A 14,625-nucleotide genomic window follows, 5' to 3' on the forward strand; every position below is an offset into this window, starting at 1 on the left:
TTCATAGCAAATGATCACGACGGAAAGTCATGTGACCCCGAAAATTTCTTTCCATAAACTGATATCTAATATAATGACCTCACGTTAAATGATTCCTAGCTAGTTAATCATAAAAGATTCCTAGCTAGTCATAAATGACTATATGATTATATGATTTTATGATCATAAATGATTCCTAGCTAGTTAATAATAAAACAGCTAGCTAATGATTCCGTCGTGATCATTTGCTATGATCATTTGCTATAAACTAATTATCACGTAGAGGCGTTTAATGAATGGAAGTGGTATCAAACGTCTCAATTTTTAACACAGAGTACCAATCGTTAGCTCTCATTTACAACCCTTGGTAGTAGGGTCAGTTTTTGCTTTATACAAGCAGAATTTCTGTCTGTATCAATCAAGTAGGCTTGATCAACACTAAAGTGGCCACGGGTGTACATGTACTAAGCTTACCATGACAGGCAATTTGTTTTCACATGCATCGGGTTAGACATGCATGCAGCATGCAGAGGGAATATAGTAGGTTAATTGTCACACTCTCAGGCTTTGTTAATAGGGGTTGCTGCAATCACAGTCCCCTGTGATCTATTCCACCCTTGGACTATGCGCCCCATAGACGTGTGTACATATGCTTGAGAAAACCATACACACGTCTATGGGGCGAATAGTCCCAGAGCTGAATAGCTCACGAGTGACTGTGCTGCAATCAAGCCCGCCACGGGCCTTTATTTGCCGGGTGGGCTATTCAACCCCGACCCGTAGTGCTGAACAGCCAGCAAGGCAAATAAAGGCCTGTGGGCTACAAATTGCAGCTATTTTTTAGAGGCTCTCTATTCACAATACTGAAGAATTGGTAATCCACACAGTGAAAAAGATTGCAAATAGCGATATGAATGATGGGGATATGATCATCAGACGATCATACACCTCCCCATTCCCAGCCCGACAAAATGAAGCTGTTTAACAAAGGGGGCTCGATTTTTTGTATTACTTCTTCAGATTTTCCATGTCTCTAACGTACCTTGAATTTGCTTGGTGACTGGCATCGGTGTGAGTATGCGTACGTGCCGTCATCATGTCGCCTCTATTCGTCACTCTCTGCCAGGAAGTTCACCACTCTCGCTCAAATTGTTGCATTGCATACATCATGCATGCTGCATCAACTCTGAACCCAATTATGAGTAAATAATCTCAACATGCGATTTTCCAGATCGTTGTATGCGTCATCCTATGAATTCTCACAACCGGAGAGGGCCAGGCCGCAAAAGTATACAGCCCAGGAGCTGCATGTCCAATGCGGTAAAAAAACTTCCAAACGAACGCGGGGCTGGCAGACCTCTTTCTTCACTGCAATGCTGTGGTGGCGATGATTTTACTTTAATAAGCGACGGCGGAGTCGTCGTTTTGACTGACTGAAGAGTCACAAGAGCAGAAGTATCCGATGCAAACCTAAGATGACGCAGGGACTTTCCTTTATTCATCCGTAAATATTCCGAGGTGACAGCAGGTCATGACATGACACGATGTGACCTCTCACAATTCTCTGATTGGATGGTGTAAAATAGGCGGCTACCTGTTCGAATTCAAAAAAAAGTCGGCCTACGTGAAATTTTATCGACAGCTTACATGAAATAAAATTTATCAACCTTAGCACCGGATAAAGTGACGAAAGTTCTGGAGGTGTGAGTCATCTCCGTAATACTCTTCGTCTTTCAAGAAATTAACGCTTCCAGCATTGTACTTCGTAATCCATAGACATTTTAAAAACCATAAAGACGCTGAAAAAAACCGTAAAACTTACAATCACCATCAAATCTTGAATAAATATAACGTTAAATAATATAAAGAAATGCATTTAAATATATTCTATACCACCACTACAGACTTACTCTTACATATAGAAATAGTGAATAATGTGGCTCATTTCCATAAATTTTAGCGGACCGTGGATATAATAGCTTTAACCAGGTTTAGATCAGTTCGGCTTACGTATCGACGGCTTACATAAAATATATCAACCTCATCGTCGTAAACCACGCGATTCTTTACGGCAACAGCTTGGCGCTACCCGTTACCGTTGATTTTTGCGTCGGTCAGCGGGGCGGAAATTATTGCTCTGGCTCGCGGGAATGATCAACCTTGTACTGGATAAAGTGATCAGGGCTCCCACTACCTATTCGCCAATTCGCCAAATGCGAAAGAAAGTTAAAAATGGCTACAAAAATTCCTTTTTGGCTAATGTAGTGGCTATTGAATTCTTAGACCTCCTCAACAGAAAACTACACCTAACAATAAAATGTTGTAAGATGTTGAAACAGTTTACCCTCCTTCCTACAAAGTTGCAATGTATTGAAAACAGTTTAATCTCCTTTCTACAAAGTTCCGAATTCCCTGGTACCTAAAACAAACACTGTTGCTGTTCGATACTACAATACATCATGAACGTAACGTCCATGAATACACTGAGGCCTGCTTTGCTTCTGTGAGTCCTGGGTCGTCCTTGAGTCTATCAAAAGTTTCACCTTCTTTGCTGTATCAAAATTTGGCCTGCAACTACTCAGTTTGATAGTAAAAACCATAATTTCAAAGGAAACTTTCACAAACGGAGCCATAATACAAAGGAAATGGAGAAAAACTGAGGTTTTCTGAAAGGTCAAGTTTAGGTCATCTCATCATGTGATGTCAGGCATGAAGACCCCCTAATTACACAATTATGGTTCACAAGAACCACCTAGGGTGGTCCAATAGGTGAAAGGTAATTTTGCTGCCTTCCAATTTAAATGGCATTCAGCTTGACTGACTCCCATTCGGCCTACTTTCAAACTGCTATAACTTATACAAGGAATTGTGTGATTCTGAATGATTTTAATATTTTTGTAGATTCCACCAGTTTAATGTTCTAGAAGTGAACATCACCAGACATTTCTTGATGATATCAAAATATCAAATGAAAATATATCTGGGCTAAAATGTTATCATAATCATTAAAACAATGAATGTCCTCAAACAGTGAGTAATTTAAATGAACATATATCGTTGTGTCTTTTTTACAAGAGTTTTGTTTGGCCTAGCCCTTTTTGTCTCAAGAAAAGTACTTATACTCAAGATGCTATTTCAGCCTGCTTGATCACAACTATGACATACAAGTAAAACCGGGGCCTTAAATACCACAATAATCTCATCTACACTGCCATTGTGCTATACCATAAATGCTGTCTTCTGCATGGAAAATTGTTTTACTTGTGTGGCTCAAACATTTAGGTTATGGAAGACTGCATAAATTTGCCACATGAGAAGCCTGTAACTTATGACAAGCTATCATACTGTGAATACTAACTGAATGTGGCGGAAATATTCAATCTGTACCTCTTGTAATATACACTTAACATTGCCACCAGATTTTTAGAATTCAATTGCTATCTAATTTTATTTCTGGTGTTTAAAGTTTACTACCAAAAATGAAAAAGGATTTATATCCCTGAAATGTCATAAAAACACAGATTATAAATGCAAAAACTAAACACAATTTCTTTAATGTAATAACCATCATGAACATCATACAAAACATCTTGATTTGTAAAATTAGGGACTCCTGAATGACGAGAAAGCTGTTGCCACACTTGAGATCATAAACTGGCTAAAACTTACTCAAAATGGCTAAAGGATTTTTGATTTGGCTAATAAGTTGGCTAATCATTTTGGTGACCTAGGGGAGCCCTGCAGTGATGAAAGTTCTGAATTGTCATCGTGTGCAAGGACGTACTGCGTTGTCCAGAATGATGACATCCTTGTCAAAAACTATTACAGCGGACAACACAATGTTCGAGATAGCGAAGTTAATGAGGGATGAACCATTTGGTATTGGGGGGGGCTGGAACTCCGGGGCATTATTTTTTCTCCCTGCTTCACCCGGAATTATTTTTTTCCATTGCGTAAATTCTCGCATCTTTCTTTTTCACTTTCTCGGCCCGCTAGGTAATAAAGAACATAAAGTTCATGATAAATTAACACCAAAGTGTCAGCTAATCTATATGCAATTTAGACATGCGAAACACCCACGCAGACATCGGGCGGACGTCTTCACAAACACGATACTACATTCTAGTAGAGGTTTAAGGGAAGACATTTCTAAAAATGTGTTGTTTAATTCGATTGTATTTAATTAATTTACGAGAGTGCTAGAAAATGTAACTAATCACTACTATGATTTATCACGAAATGTGAATCATGAAATTAAAAAAAATATGTATTTCCAGTAACCCGACCGACTCTAGAGAAACAAGCCTGCCCTGGATATTTTTTTCGTATTTTTAAAACATTAAGAGTAAATTCTCTAAATTTTAATCCATTTTATGGGTCTCAGCCAAAAAGAACAAAAATAAAAAATTCCCCGACCTGCCCGCCCTAATTTTCGGAGGCATTTTACCGGAAACATGAGTATATTTTTACTTCAAGATGGCCAGGTCGGGTAAGAGGTTGAAATACAAACTCAGAAAATTTCATACACACATGTTTTACAGTTACCCGATTGTTTCCATTATGTGAGTTCCGATTCAAAAATCAGAGCAGAAACTTCTTCAAAGATTTGTAGTAAAAAACGCTGCGAGATAAAGTCCTATTCAATACACCGTGTGTTTGTCCCTGAAAATCGTAAGAATCTCGCTTTAGGGGACGCAAAATAAAGTATTCTAATGCGACCTCAAGGCTCATGTCGCCTCTTTTTTGGTCTCATGAGCTGAAACTCACGGTCACTCCACAACAGTTTGTGCAGCAAGTAACGCAGAAAGCGCCCTCGGCTGCTGGTGTGCTATCACCATGCAAATTTTGGTACAGGAGAAACAAATTACCAAATATTTACCGATAGTGGAAATTCAAAATGACAGCAATTCCTATGTTAACTTTAATATAGGGATTCTGACGCAAAACTGACATTGTAAAAATTTACTGACTCAAAGAACTTCAAACTGAGCGCCCTCAAGCGGTAGACCTGACTTGCAGAAATGTTTTGGAAATTTTTAAGTGTTTGAAAATCTGTCAAACGTGTGCATTTTAACGATTAAAACAAATAGTGCTGCATTCATTCTGGTAAATTTAAGCCAAATGAGTCAAATTTAAGGTGGCTGATTATGCATTAATACACTGTCATTTCATTATAATTGCATTATTGTTGTCCGAGTCGATGGCAGTGAGTAGAAAAGAAATGTGATGTCAAACAGTAGTGTTTTCATACAGGGAGTTGAAGCATATTAAACACCTATTATCCGGTCATGGGGGCTATAGCGCCCGTTTGTTTCCTCGAAGGGCCGTGCGTTATCAGAAACACATCGCCGTAGGCCGAGGGGAATAGCGATGTGTTTCTGGTAACACACTAGCCCTGCGTACGATGCTGTGTGTTCCGCTACAGCTATTAGCGGGGCTATTAGCTGTAGCGGAACACACAGCATCGTACGCAGGGCTAGTAACACACGGCCATGAGGGGTAATAAACGGGCGCTATAGGCCTATAGCCCGAATAAAGACCAGGTTATAGATATTTACAATACACCACACGTTCGTGTTCTAGTATGTTATAGTTTTTAATATGTTTTGATATTTTACACCGCAACAAGCCATTGTGATTAGTTTACATGGCGATATAGGGCCGTTCACAGTTTACGTCACTGTTCTCTCATTAGTATTCAAAAATAAATATTTGTCCGCATTTTTAGATTACGCTTTTGAAAATTACGCACGCAAGAACGACGAAAATACATCTCAGTGGGCGACTGCTAGTGTAACAGTGAATACTAAAAACATATTCACGACTCAGAGTACAAGCTGCAAAAACAGCCACGCATGCAACATTGATAAAATTTGTCCGCATTTCAAGCTGCGTGTCCGATGTCGCGCGCGTACAGCTATATTTAGTAACAAACCTATAACCGTGAACAGAGCTATTTCCACGGCGGTTACAGTAGTACAAGGTATCACTTTCTTCCAAAAAATATTCTAAGCATATACCTAGCAACCTCCTTGGTTGCACCACAGAGAAACATAGACAGAGTCGCAACACTTGCATGCCTTTTGTTCCATGGTCGTCGATGTGCTGGTCAAGTTCCTACGCTGTTGGAATGGAAAATCTATCTGTTTCTAGAGAGAGGTTTGTCGCTCATCCCAGGCGCACATCACGTTCTAGTCACCCGCCATCGTTTCAAAGCTGCAGACGACACTAAGGTCACGTGACCAGCCACTTTTCCAAATTTGGTCAAAACTATTTCCCCAGGGAAATGTTTTTTTTTTTTGTCCGAAAAAATACCCTCTGATGTCACTTTTGTCGATTCAGTGGAGACTAGACGTATCTATTTTCTCGTCCCGTGACGTATTCTGGCGAATCGCTGCACGGAATGAGCATGTGGTCTGTTATAAACACCGCTATTTCCTTCCAGCGTAAAGTTCTAAAACACCCTTTCATTTATAACGTTCAGTTTTATGAAGAAAAAAGTTTCTCTGACCAAGCAACGAACATACACAATAGAAATAATAACACTGAAAAGCGTGAGCATGTGTCGCGTGTCACAAAATACCTATAGTACCTGGTCTTTATTCGGTCCGGGGCTATACCATCATTTCACTCTAGTGGCCGTACGTTATAATATGATAGCATAACATGTAAGCCTATGCCTCGCAAAATTAACAACAACACAACAATTATGTTCGTCGAATTTTATTGGTCAACAATCACAATAACGCGACAAATAAACAAACAAACAACAACAACAACAACAACCAGATTCCTAGGTACCCTGTGGTAAGATTTCAGTCGGAATTAAGTCGTTGAGTGGACCATTGAAAATGGTGAGGTAGCAAATGGCTTTGTCTTCTGGAGATAGTTTTGTCACCACTTGAACAGATAAACTCCGAATTTCAAATATTGTTCGACTCACAGAAAGACAGGCGACTTGACTGCTTTGAATTGAAGATGAGGTAATTTTTCATTAGAGAATGAAAATTCACATGTAATATTTCTATTAAAAAGGCAAGTCAGTAAATAGCGCATTTTACGACTGCTGCAGTATTACAGTATTTATGCTCCTGGCCATGTCTATTTACTTGGTAACGACCACATAATACCCGTTGAAGTGGAAATAAAGTTTGAATGGAATACATACAACTCCAATATTGCATTATTTTCATACCTTTTGCCAGTTTCCATGGTTTGAAAAATGACCTTACCGACTGTGATGATTTATAAGTTTCGTAACCCGTATTAGAAATGTTTCCCCAACTCTTTACCATTTCACACATGCACTTTAGCGCTACTGCCATGTTGCATGCATCGCTCTGGTGATATCGCCTTGAGACACGGCCAGTGAAGAAGTCTTCAAAATTAATAAGCCGCAACGCCACATATCTGATACATCCGGCTATACTATCGTCAAATTTGTATTCCGTATTTGAATTAAACTAGTTAGACTAGAATTATACACAGATGTGCGGCATTAATTTTTCAAAAAATCTCTAAAAGTAGGGAAGGGGCTTATAGTTAAACACAAGCAGTGGTTTATGGTAGCACAAATACTGTAATTGATGAGAACAAATGTCATGTTCATCCTTAGTTAAATGCATGTCATCAGATTAACATGAGCGAATCATAATTTCATGTAATAAAACGGACTGTGACTGTGACAGTACTGTTTACTGTAGATCCGAGTCGAAGAATAGTGATCGAGTGGCTAGTTCAGTTTTGATGTCATTCAGACATATAAGTACATCAGTGATATAAGAACACTATCCAATCAGCAAACGTGTTATGAAGGATCTATTCACAGCTACAATGTTTTGAACGACTGCAAGACCTAAGGATTAAGAAATTGGACAATGGTAACGTACAAACTCCCAAACAACCTGCCCTAATTTTGAAAGCATGTAATCGGAAATACACCATAGTTTTCATTTTGCCTGAACATATAGTACAAAAATTTATACTGTCTGTAACTATCGATGGTGTAAAACAATTGGCGACATGAAACGTTCAAAATATAAGTTTTCCGATGTCCATCTTGTAAGATTGTAAAAAATAAAACATCATGCGAGTATAAAAAAAATCATAAATCCGTTGGAAGTTACCAGAATTTCTGACCGTATCAACAGTTCAGTGGCTATGGGTGCATGCAGCTGCAAGAGTTGGCGTGTGGTACAACTTTCTAATCAGCAGAGATAGAATCAACGCTCTAATTTTCTCTAACTCGAGCGAACGATCTATACTACTGCTGAAATCACTAATGTGTTCAAAACGTAAAAACAAAGACCCTGCCGCCAGCACGTCTGACCTCAACTTTTTCCGGCTGTCAGCAAGACATGTCAACCGAAAACATGAACCCGCCACATTCAAAACATCGACGCGCGAAACAGAAAAGTTTGACTGCCCAGACCAATAACATTAAACCACGCCCACCTTCCAAAAGCCGACCATCGCACACTTACACTGTGTTTGAAGCGTGTTTGTGCACAGCTTTTCTTTTGATTTGCTTACTGGTTTACTAAACTTGGTTCAAGTTCATGATTTGTGATCGTGTGAGTTGGGTGAACGCTTGGAATGCATTGCAATGTTTTGTGTTCTGTTTTCAAGTGAAACGTGTGAGTAGGATATGAACGCATTGAGTGGGGTGAACGCGATACAGGGAAGTTTCACCTGGCATTCACTGTACCTGCACAGACTAAATAAAAACGCGTTTGATCGCTACGTAAACCTGACCTGGGCTGCCAAATTTTACACGATGAACTTTTACAGATCATTTTATTTTTCGAAAATTCACCGACTTGAACCAATTCTCTGGTTAATTTACCTTCGTCATGTGACATCCTAATGGCTCAAACGGAGATATAGGAATGGAAAGGCAATCTTGCCCAAGTTACAGGATTTGATTGTCATGGAAATCTTACTGCGTGGTGGGGATAAAGTTACTGGCGATTTTTTCGTCATGCAGAGAGGTGGCGAAAAGTTCCGTTTCAGCGATCGTGGATTACGAAATTTATGGCAACGCTTGTATCGTGTATTAAAAGTGTTAGATATCTCTCAAAGAAAAACAAAGAAAACGAAAATGACGAATATGGCAATAGTGCAGAAGATGTCTCAACCAGTGCCGTCGCACGATGTGTGAGAAGCCGATGGTCAGTTTGGGAATGGACTTTTAAAAAACTGACGCCAGTAGCCTATGAGAAATTCACCGATGAGAATATTGCTAACTGTGATGAATATGTGAATTTTTTTCTGAACAACACTCAAACAAAATCCAGTTCTTTGATTTCCAGTTCTTGCATATTTCACACAAGTCCTATAGTCCATGATTACGAGCCATGCCTCTAGTTGTTTCTCCCGCGGCGTGTCGATGTTCTGTTCGGGTAAATCCTGTGTATATCGTCTCACAATTTTACAATTTTCCAAAGATGAACGACAGAATGTCCGCCGGCCGCGCCAGTCGACAGGACCACAATGTCTGAACAACGTCTGAGAAAGTGGTTGATCGTGAAATTTGAGGTCAAAATTGGAGGCGTGGTTTAACAGATTTGCTCTGGCGAGTAGAACTTTTATATTTCGCGCCACGATCTTTTGAGTTTGGCGGGTCGATGTTTTCACTTGACAAGTTGATTGACAGCTGGGAATATCTTGCGGTAAGACGCGCTGGCGGCTGGGCCTTTGTTTTGACGTTTTGAACACATCAGTGATTTCATCAGTATTACCTATTTCATGTTACGAAACATTGCGCATGAACTATTACCGTCCGTGTCTGGCCAGGCGCCGACGTTTTCGACTTCTCACTTGTTCTCACTTTGAATTGTTCACTCGCGAGACGTACATCGAACATGTATACAGGCAATTATATCACAGGCACATGTTACCACCACAGGCACACTTCTGTGATTTGATCTGATTTGAACAGCAGCGCAAGCGAAAAGCTCGTGTGTGAGCATGTATTTCTCAGCACGTATATACGCAATACTGGCTCTCCTTTTAACTCGTTCAAATCTACTACCACTGCAGAGAAGAGGAGTTTACATCCTTTTTATGCAATAATAGTCCGGCAGCCAATCCACTTTTGTGCTGAACCTTGTGTTAGGGTCTTAAGTTTTTTTTAAACCGGATTTTGCTAGTCAAGATAACCAAAGTGAAAAAAATAGTTACTGGATCTCTGTCAGTATTGAGCAATTTTAGATAATTAGCATAAACAAAATGGCCGCCAAATTATCACAAATTACCATTGGAAGCAGTACATGTAGGCTTTATATTGTTAAAGTCTGCTAGTAAAAGCACATTTCTATTATTGCTTCAACTAAAAAAAAGGTTAGTAATCACAGATGAATAAATTTAAATACTAATTTGCATAAATTAACACAAAATTATCACAAATTACCATTGGAAACAGTAGAAATAGGCTTTATATTGTTATAGTCTGCTAGTAAAAGCACATTTCTATTAGTGCTTCAACTAAATGAGGTTAGTAATCATAGATGAATTAAATTTAAATACTAATTTGCATAAATTAACACAAAATTATCACAAATTACCATTGGAAGCAGTAGATGTAGGCTTTATGTTGTTAAAGTCTTCTAGTAAAAGCACATTTGTGTCTATGTTTACAACTATTGTCTTACAAATTCTGACCTACTGTCATTGGATTATAGATTGATATGATTGCGATTATTCTATTAGTGCTTCGATTAAAAAAAGGTTAGTAATTATAGCTGTATAAATTTAAATACTAATTTGCATAAATTAATACAATATTATCACAAATTACCATTGGAAGCAGTAGAAGTAGGCTTTATATTGTTAAAGTCTGCTAGTAAAAGCACATTTCTATTAGTGCTTAAACTAAAAAAAGGTTAGTAATCATAGATGAATAAATTTAAATACTAATTTACATAAATTAACACATAAACCATATTTTATAGGAAAGCTTGAACTGTACTAAAGTAGATTATAAACAATGCTACGATAAATGCTAAATTAATTGGTGCGGCAAAGGGGAAGGCAGCTCCACACACCATACTATTTTTGCGGATATTCTTTGTTTTCCTATGTAACTCGTAATATGTTTAATATGTTCGTCTTCTATAATTTTGGACACAGTGTTGGGATACTATGGCGAAACAAAAAGTCTACAACGAGGTAAAAGTAGGCTCCGTGTTTCATACAGCTCTCTCAACATTATACACATGCCTGAACATAAATATAACCGGTCCAATAACTGGCAAACGAAAATACCACAACAGTCTTACAAGGAATACAATCTCTAACAGAAAGAGACCAAATGCAACAAGCAAAGAAGCTCCTCGGACGTTTCGAAGAAGAAGTCAAATAACAACTTACACATTAACTCAAAATATAAGTTGTTACGTGCAAAAAAATACTTCCCCAAACAGAACCAAAGGGCTTTTTTCAGGGCCACCAAATTTTTCAGCCAAAGAACTATCATTGAAATACGATGGCCAGGCCATCATATTCAAAATACACACAGAGAAAATTTAACAGATTGCAATGAGGAAAGCTTCTCTGATAATGGAAGCAAAAGAAAAGAATTAATTAAAGAAACAAACAAAAATAAGACGCAAACAGGCGTACCAAATACAAATCCCTAAGAACTCTAAATGTATTAAAATATCTCTCGGAATATGAACAGTACGATTGGAACTAATTTGGGATAATTGGATTTTCATATTTTGCGAATTTCTGAAAAGTGTTCGATGCCATATAGCTGAATGTTGCAGTATCGCAAATTACTCATAAAAACAAGTGTGTAATATAAAAGAAAAGCAGATTAGATTACATTTGAAGATTAAATCGACATTACGTCACCATCCAATTATCCCAGATTAGTTCCAATTGTGTTGAACTATTAACTCCTGAAATAACATTGAATATAGGCTTAAAATTTATCACTGGAAAATTCCGAAATGCATTTCAATACAACCAAATCTAACATAACATAGGCAGAAAAAATGCCATCAAAACACTATCAAATTGAACCATAACATTAGCATTAAACCATTAGATAAAGACAGGGGAAATGGAATAGCAATATCAAGTTAAACAGATTACTTTGAAGAAAGTCACAGACTTTTGAGCCAAAATAGATTACGATACAAAAGTGCATGTAAATGACAGCAACAACACAACCAGAAAACTACACGGACATGTACTAAAATAAACAAATAGACAAATGATACGTTCAAATATCATGATCGCTTGAATACACATAATATGCACACCAACGCAGTATCCAAATTCAAAAAGTCAACAGCATCAGCAAATTCATTTGTCGTCACGGTCCAAATTATTTATGGCTGCTCTAGCCCAACACACAAAATATCGGAATACATATATAGACTAGTTCTTAAAACTGATTGTACATAACCAGCCAATGTACATTAAAGACACAACGGACTTTACCAACAAACTAAGCAAGATAACAATACAATATAATGCATTACTAGTCACTCTGGATGTAACTCGATGTACACAAATACTCCACAAACTGAAGCAAGCTGTCACAAACGCACTTGATTCAGTATCAACTATCAATTACAGCTGTAAAATATAAAGAAAAGATCGAAGCGTTCCACTAAAGAATTACCAACAATAATTCTGCAACATAACACGGTTGAATTTAACAGAAAGTCTACCAACAGATTTGTGGCATATAGCCTGGGTTCACCACTTTCGCCGGAAATCGCTGATACAACATTCTACAACCTTGAAACTGAGGTCATTAAACTACACAGAAGCAGACTTTCCTTTTGGAAACGATTCAGAGATGATGTTTTCGTGATCTATATGGGAACAGAAACTGAGCTAATGTGAATTTATGGCTAACATCAATAAGTTACACTGAACTTTCAAATTTACAATAGAGTATTCTCCTCAAAGTGTCATTAATGATTTACAAAGTCAATGATACAATAAAGGGAGAATTCTCGACACATAAACTCACACCAAAATAACGGACCATTTCAATATCTAGCCAGAAACTTGTGCGACCCAAAAAAGTATTTTTACTGGTTTAATTAAGGTAAATTGCTGAGATATGTCCGTGTAACAACATATAATAATAACCAAGACTTTGACAAGAAAGTTGAATTTTCAACAAAAAAAACAAAAACAAAAAAACAAGGTTATAAGACCACAGAAATCGCACAATCAGAAAAAGGAAGTTGGACACACAAAGTGCGAATCGTACCTCAAACTAGGGAAAATCAAGAATAATAAAACTAATATACATACGCAACCAAATACAGTCCACAAATTAGAACAAACGATATAAAAGCACTAACAATGAAATGGAAAGTAATTGAAAGCGATGAACGTCTTCAGTTTTTGCTCTCTGAAAAACCAATAATAGCATACAAGAGAAACAAAACTTAAAAGATGAATTACTTGTAGTAATAGCCAAAATCAACGCAAAGGATCAACGAAAAAGAGAAAAAAAAACAAACAAATTAACACAAAAATAAAGAACAAGAGAGATCAACAACGTCAAAAGGAAAACAGGCCATACACAGACAATACAAATATACCATCTCACACTTAATTGGATTCAGATCCAAATATATCAATAATAGTTTCGTTACTAAATGAACAAATGTAATTCTAGAGGTCATACACGAACAAAATAAGGATAACAACATTAAAAGACTGAAGAAGAACTCACATTTAAGAGTTTCGAAATGCACGTTAAAATGGATCACAAATGATTTTGACACTACAGACCGAACGACGAATCGTCATAGTACATCCAAAAATAAATTAACCCCCCCCCCCCCAATACACATATTAAGAGTAACATACGAAAAAACTGAACATCCTCAAAAATAGTATGGTGTGTTGAGCCGCCTTCCCCTTTTTACCTTTAGAGAACCCAAGTAACTTTGGAAATATCTTCTATAAGTCATTGTACTCCAAACCCATAGTCTTTTTCTGATACACAAAGTGTGACTAATCATGGATTCAATGTGACGTCAGCAAAATCCATATCAACCTCGAAAGTAGTGTAAATCACAACGTTTTTTTTCTTAAATGTACATAAAATTCATTGATAGTCGAGCTAGGAAAAAGTTTCCACCTTACTTAATCATTGTTTCGGTTAGAAAATCACAACTCAGGTTGGTTTTAGCCAAGGCATAAAGATCACTAACTTACTTAGAAACATAACAGAGGCTCTTGGCAGAGTGAAACACAATTACGAGAACACTGTCGGCATCAGTTATATCTTTTTACAAGTAAACAGACTAGTACTCGACAATGGACGAAGGCTAAACTAGTCGGCTGCTTACATGTCTGATTATCAACATTAATTTGCAACAGAAAAAGAAGTTTATGTACGTGCAACTATTAAAACATTGACGTAAAAGCTACTGTGTTAAAATAACTGCACAAAGTACAGTTAATGATAATAATGTAGAGTTACGCTTAACAAAGAATTGTTTACAGCTAGCTGCCATCTTGAAATTATGCAAATTAGCATGTCATTCAAATAATATATGCCAGCATTTATGTTCCAGTTTGCCGTTAGCAACTGCTTGGTGATTAAACGAGAAAAAACAAAGTTACAGTATGTATAAAGCCATTTGAGTCTTCTTTCTCATACAA

The 14,625-nt window shown here is 37.5% G+C and overlaps 1 protein-coding gene across 2 annotated transcripts in view; it reads right to left on the reverse strand.

Annotated features, from left to right (window-relative positions):
• The window catches only part of LOC139120222 (uncharacterized), a 38,660-nt gene extending 37,133 nt beyond the window's left edge, over positions 1-1,527 (reverse strand). Inside the window, exon 1 of one of the 2 annotated variants that reach the window (XM_070684429.1) lies at positions 1,022-1,492. In XM_070684429.1, the coding sequence (XP_070540530.1) occupies positions 1,022-1,077 (56 nt within the window). In that variant the 5' untranslated portion in view covers positions 1,078-1,492. Of the gene's footprint in view, positions 1-1,021 lie in introns of both variants that reach the window. The other variant, XM_070684428.1, reaches the window with a different exon arrangement.
• Between the last annotated feature and the right edge of the window lie 13,098 nt (positions 1,528-14,625).

The sequence above is a fragment of the Ptychodera flava genome, chromosome 20 (assembly GCF_041260155.1).
Source record: "Ptychodera flava strain L36383 chromosome 20, AS_Pfla_20210202, whole genome shotgun sequence".
In the NCBI taxonomy this organism is placed as follows: domain Eukaryota; kingdom Metazoa; phylum Hemichordata; class Enteropneusta; family Ptychoderidae; genus Ptychodera; species Ptychodera flava.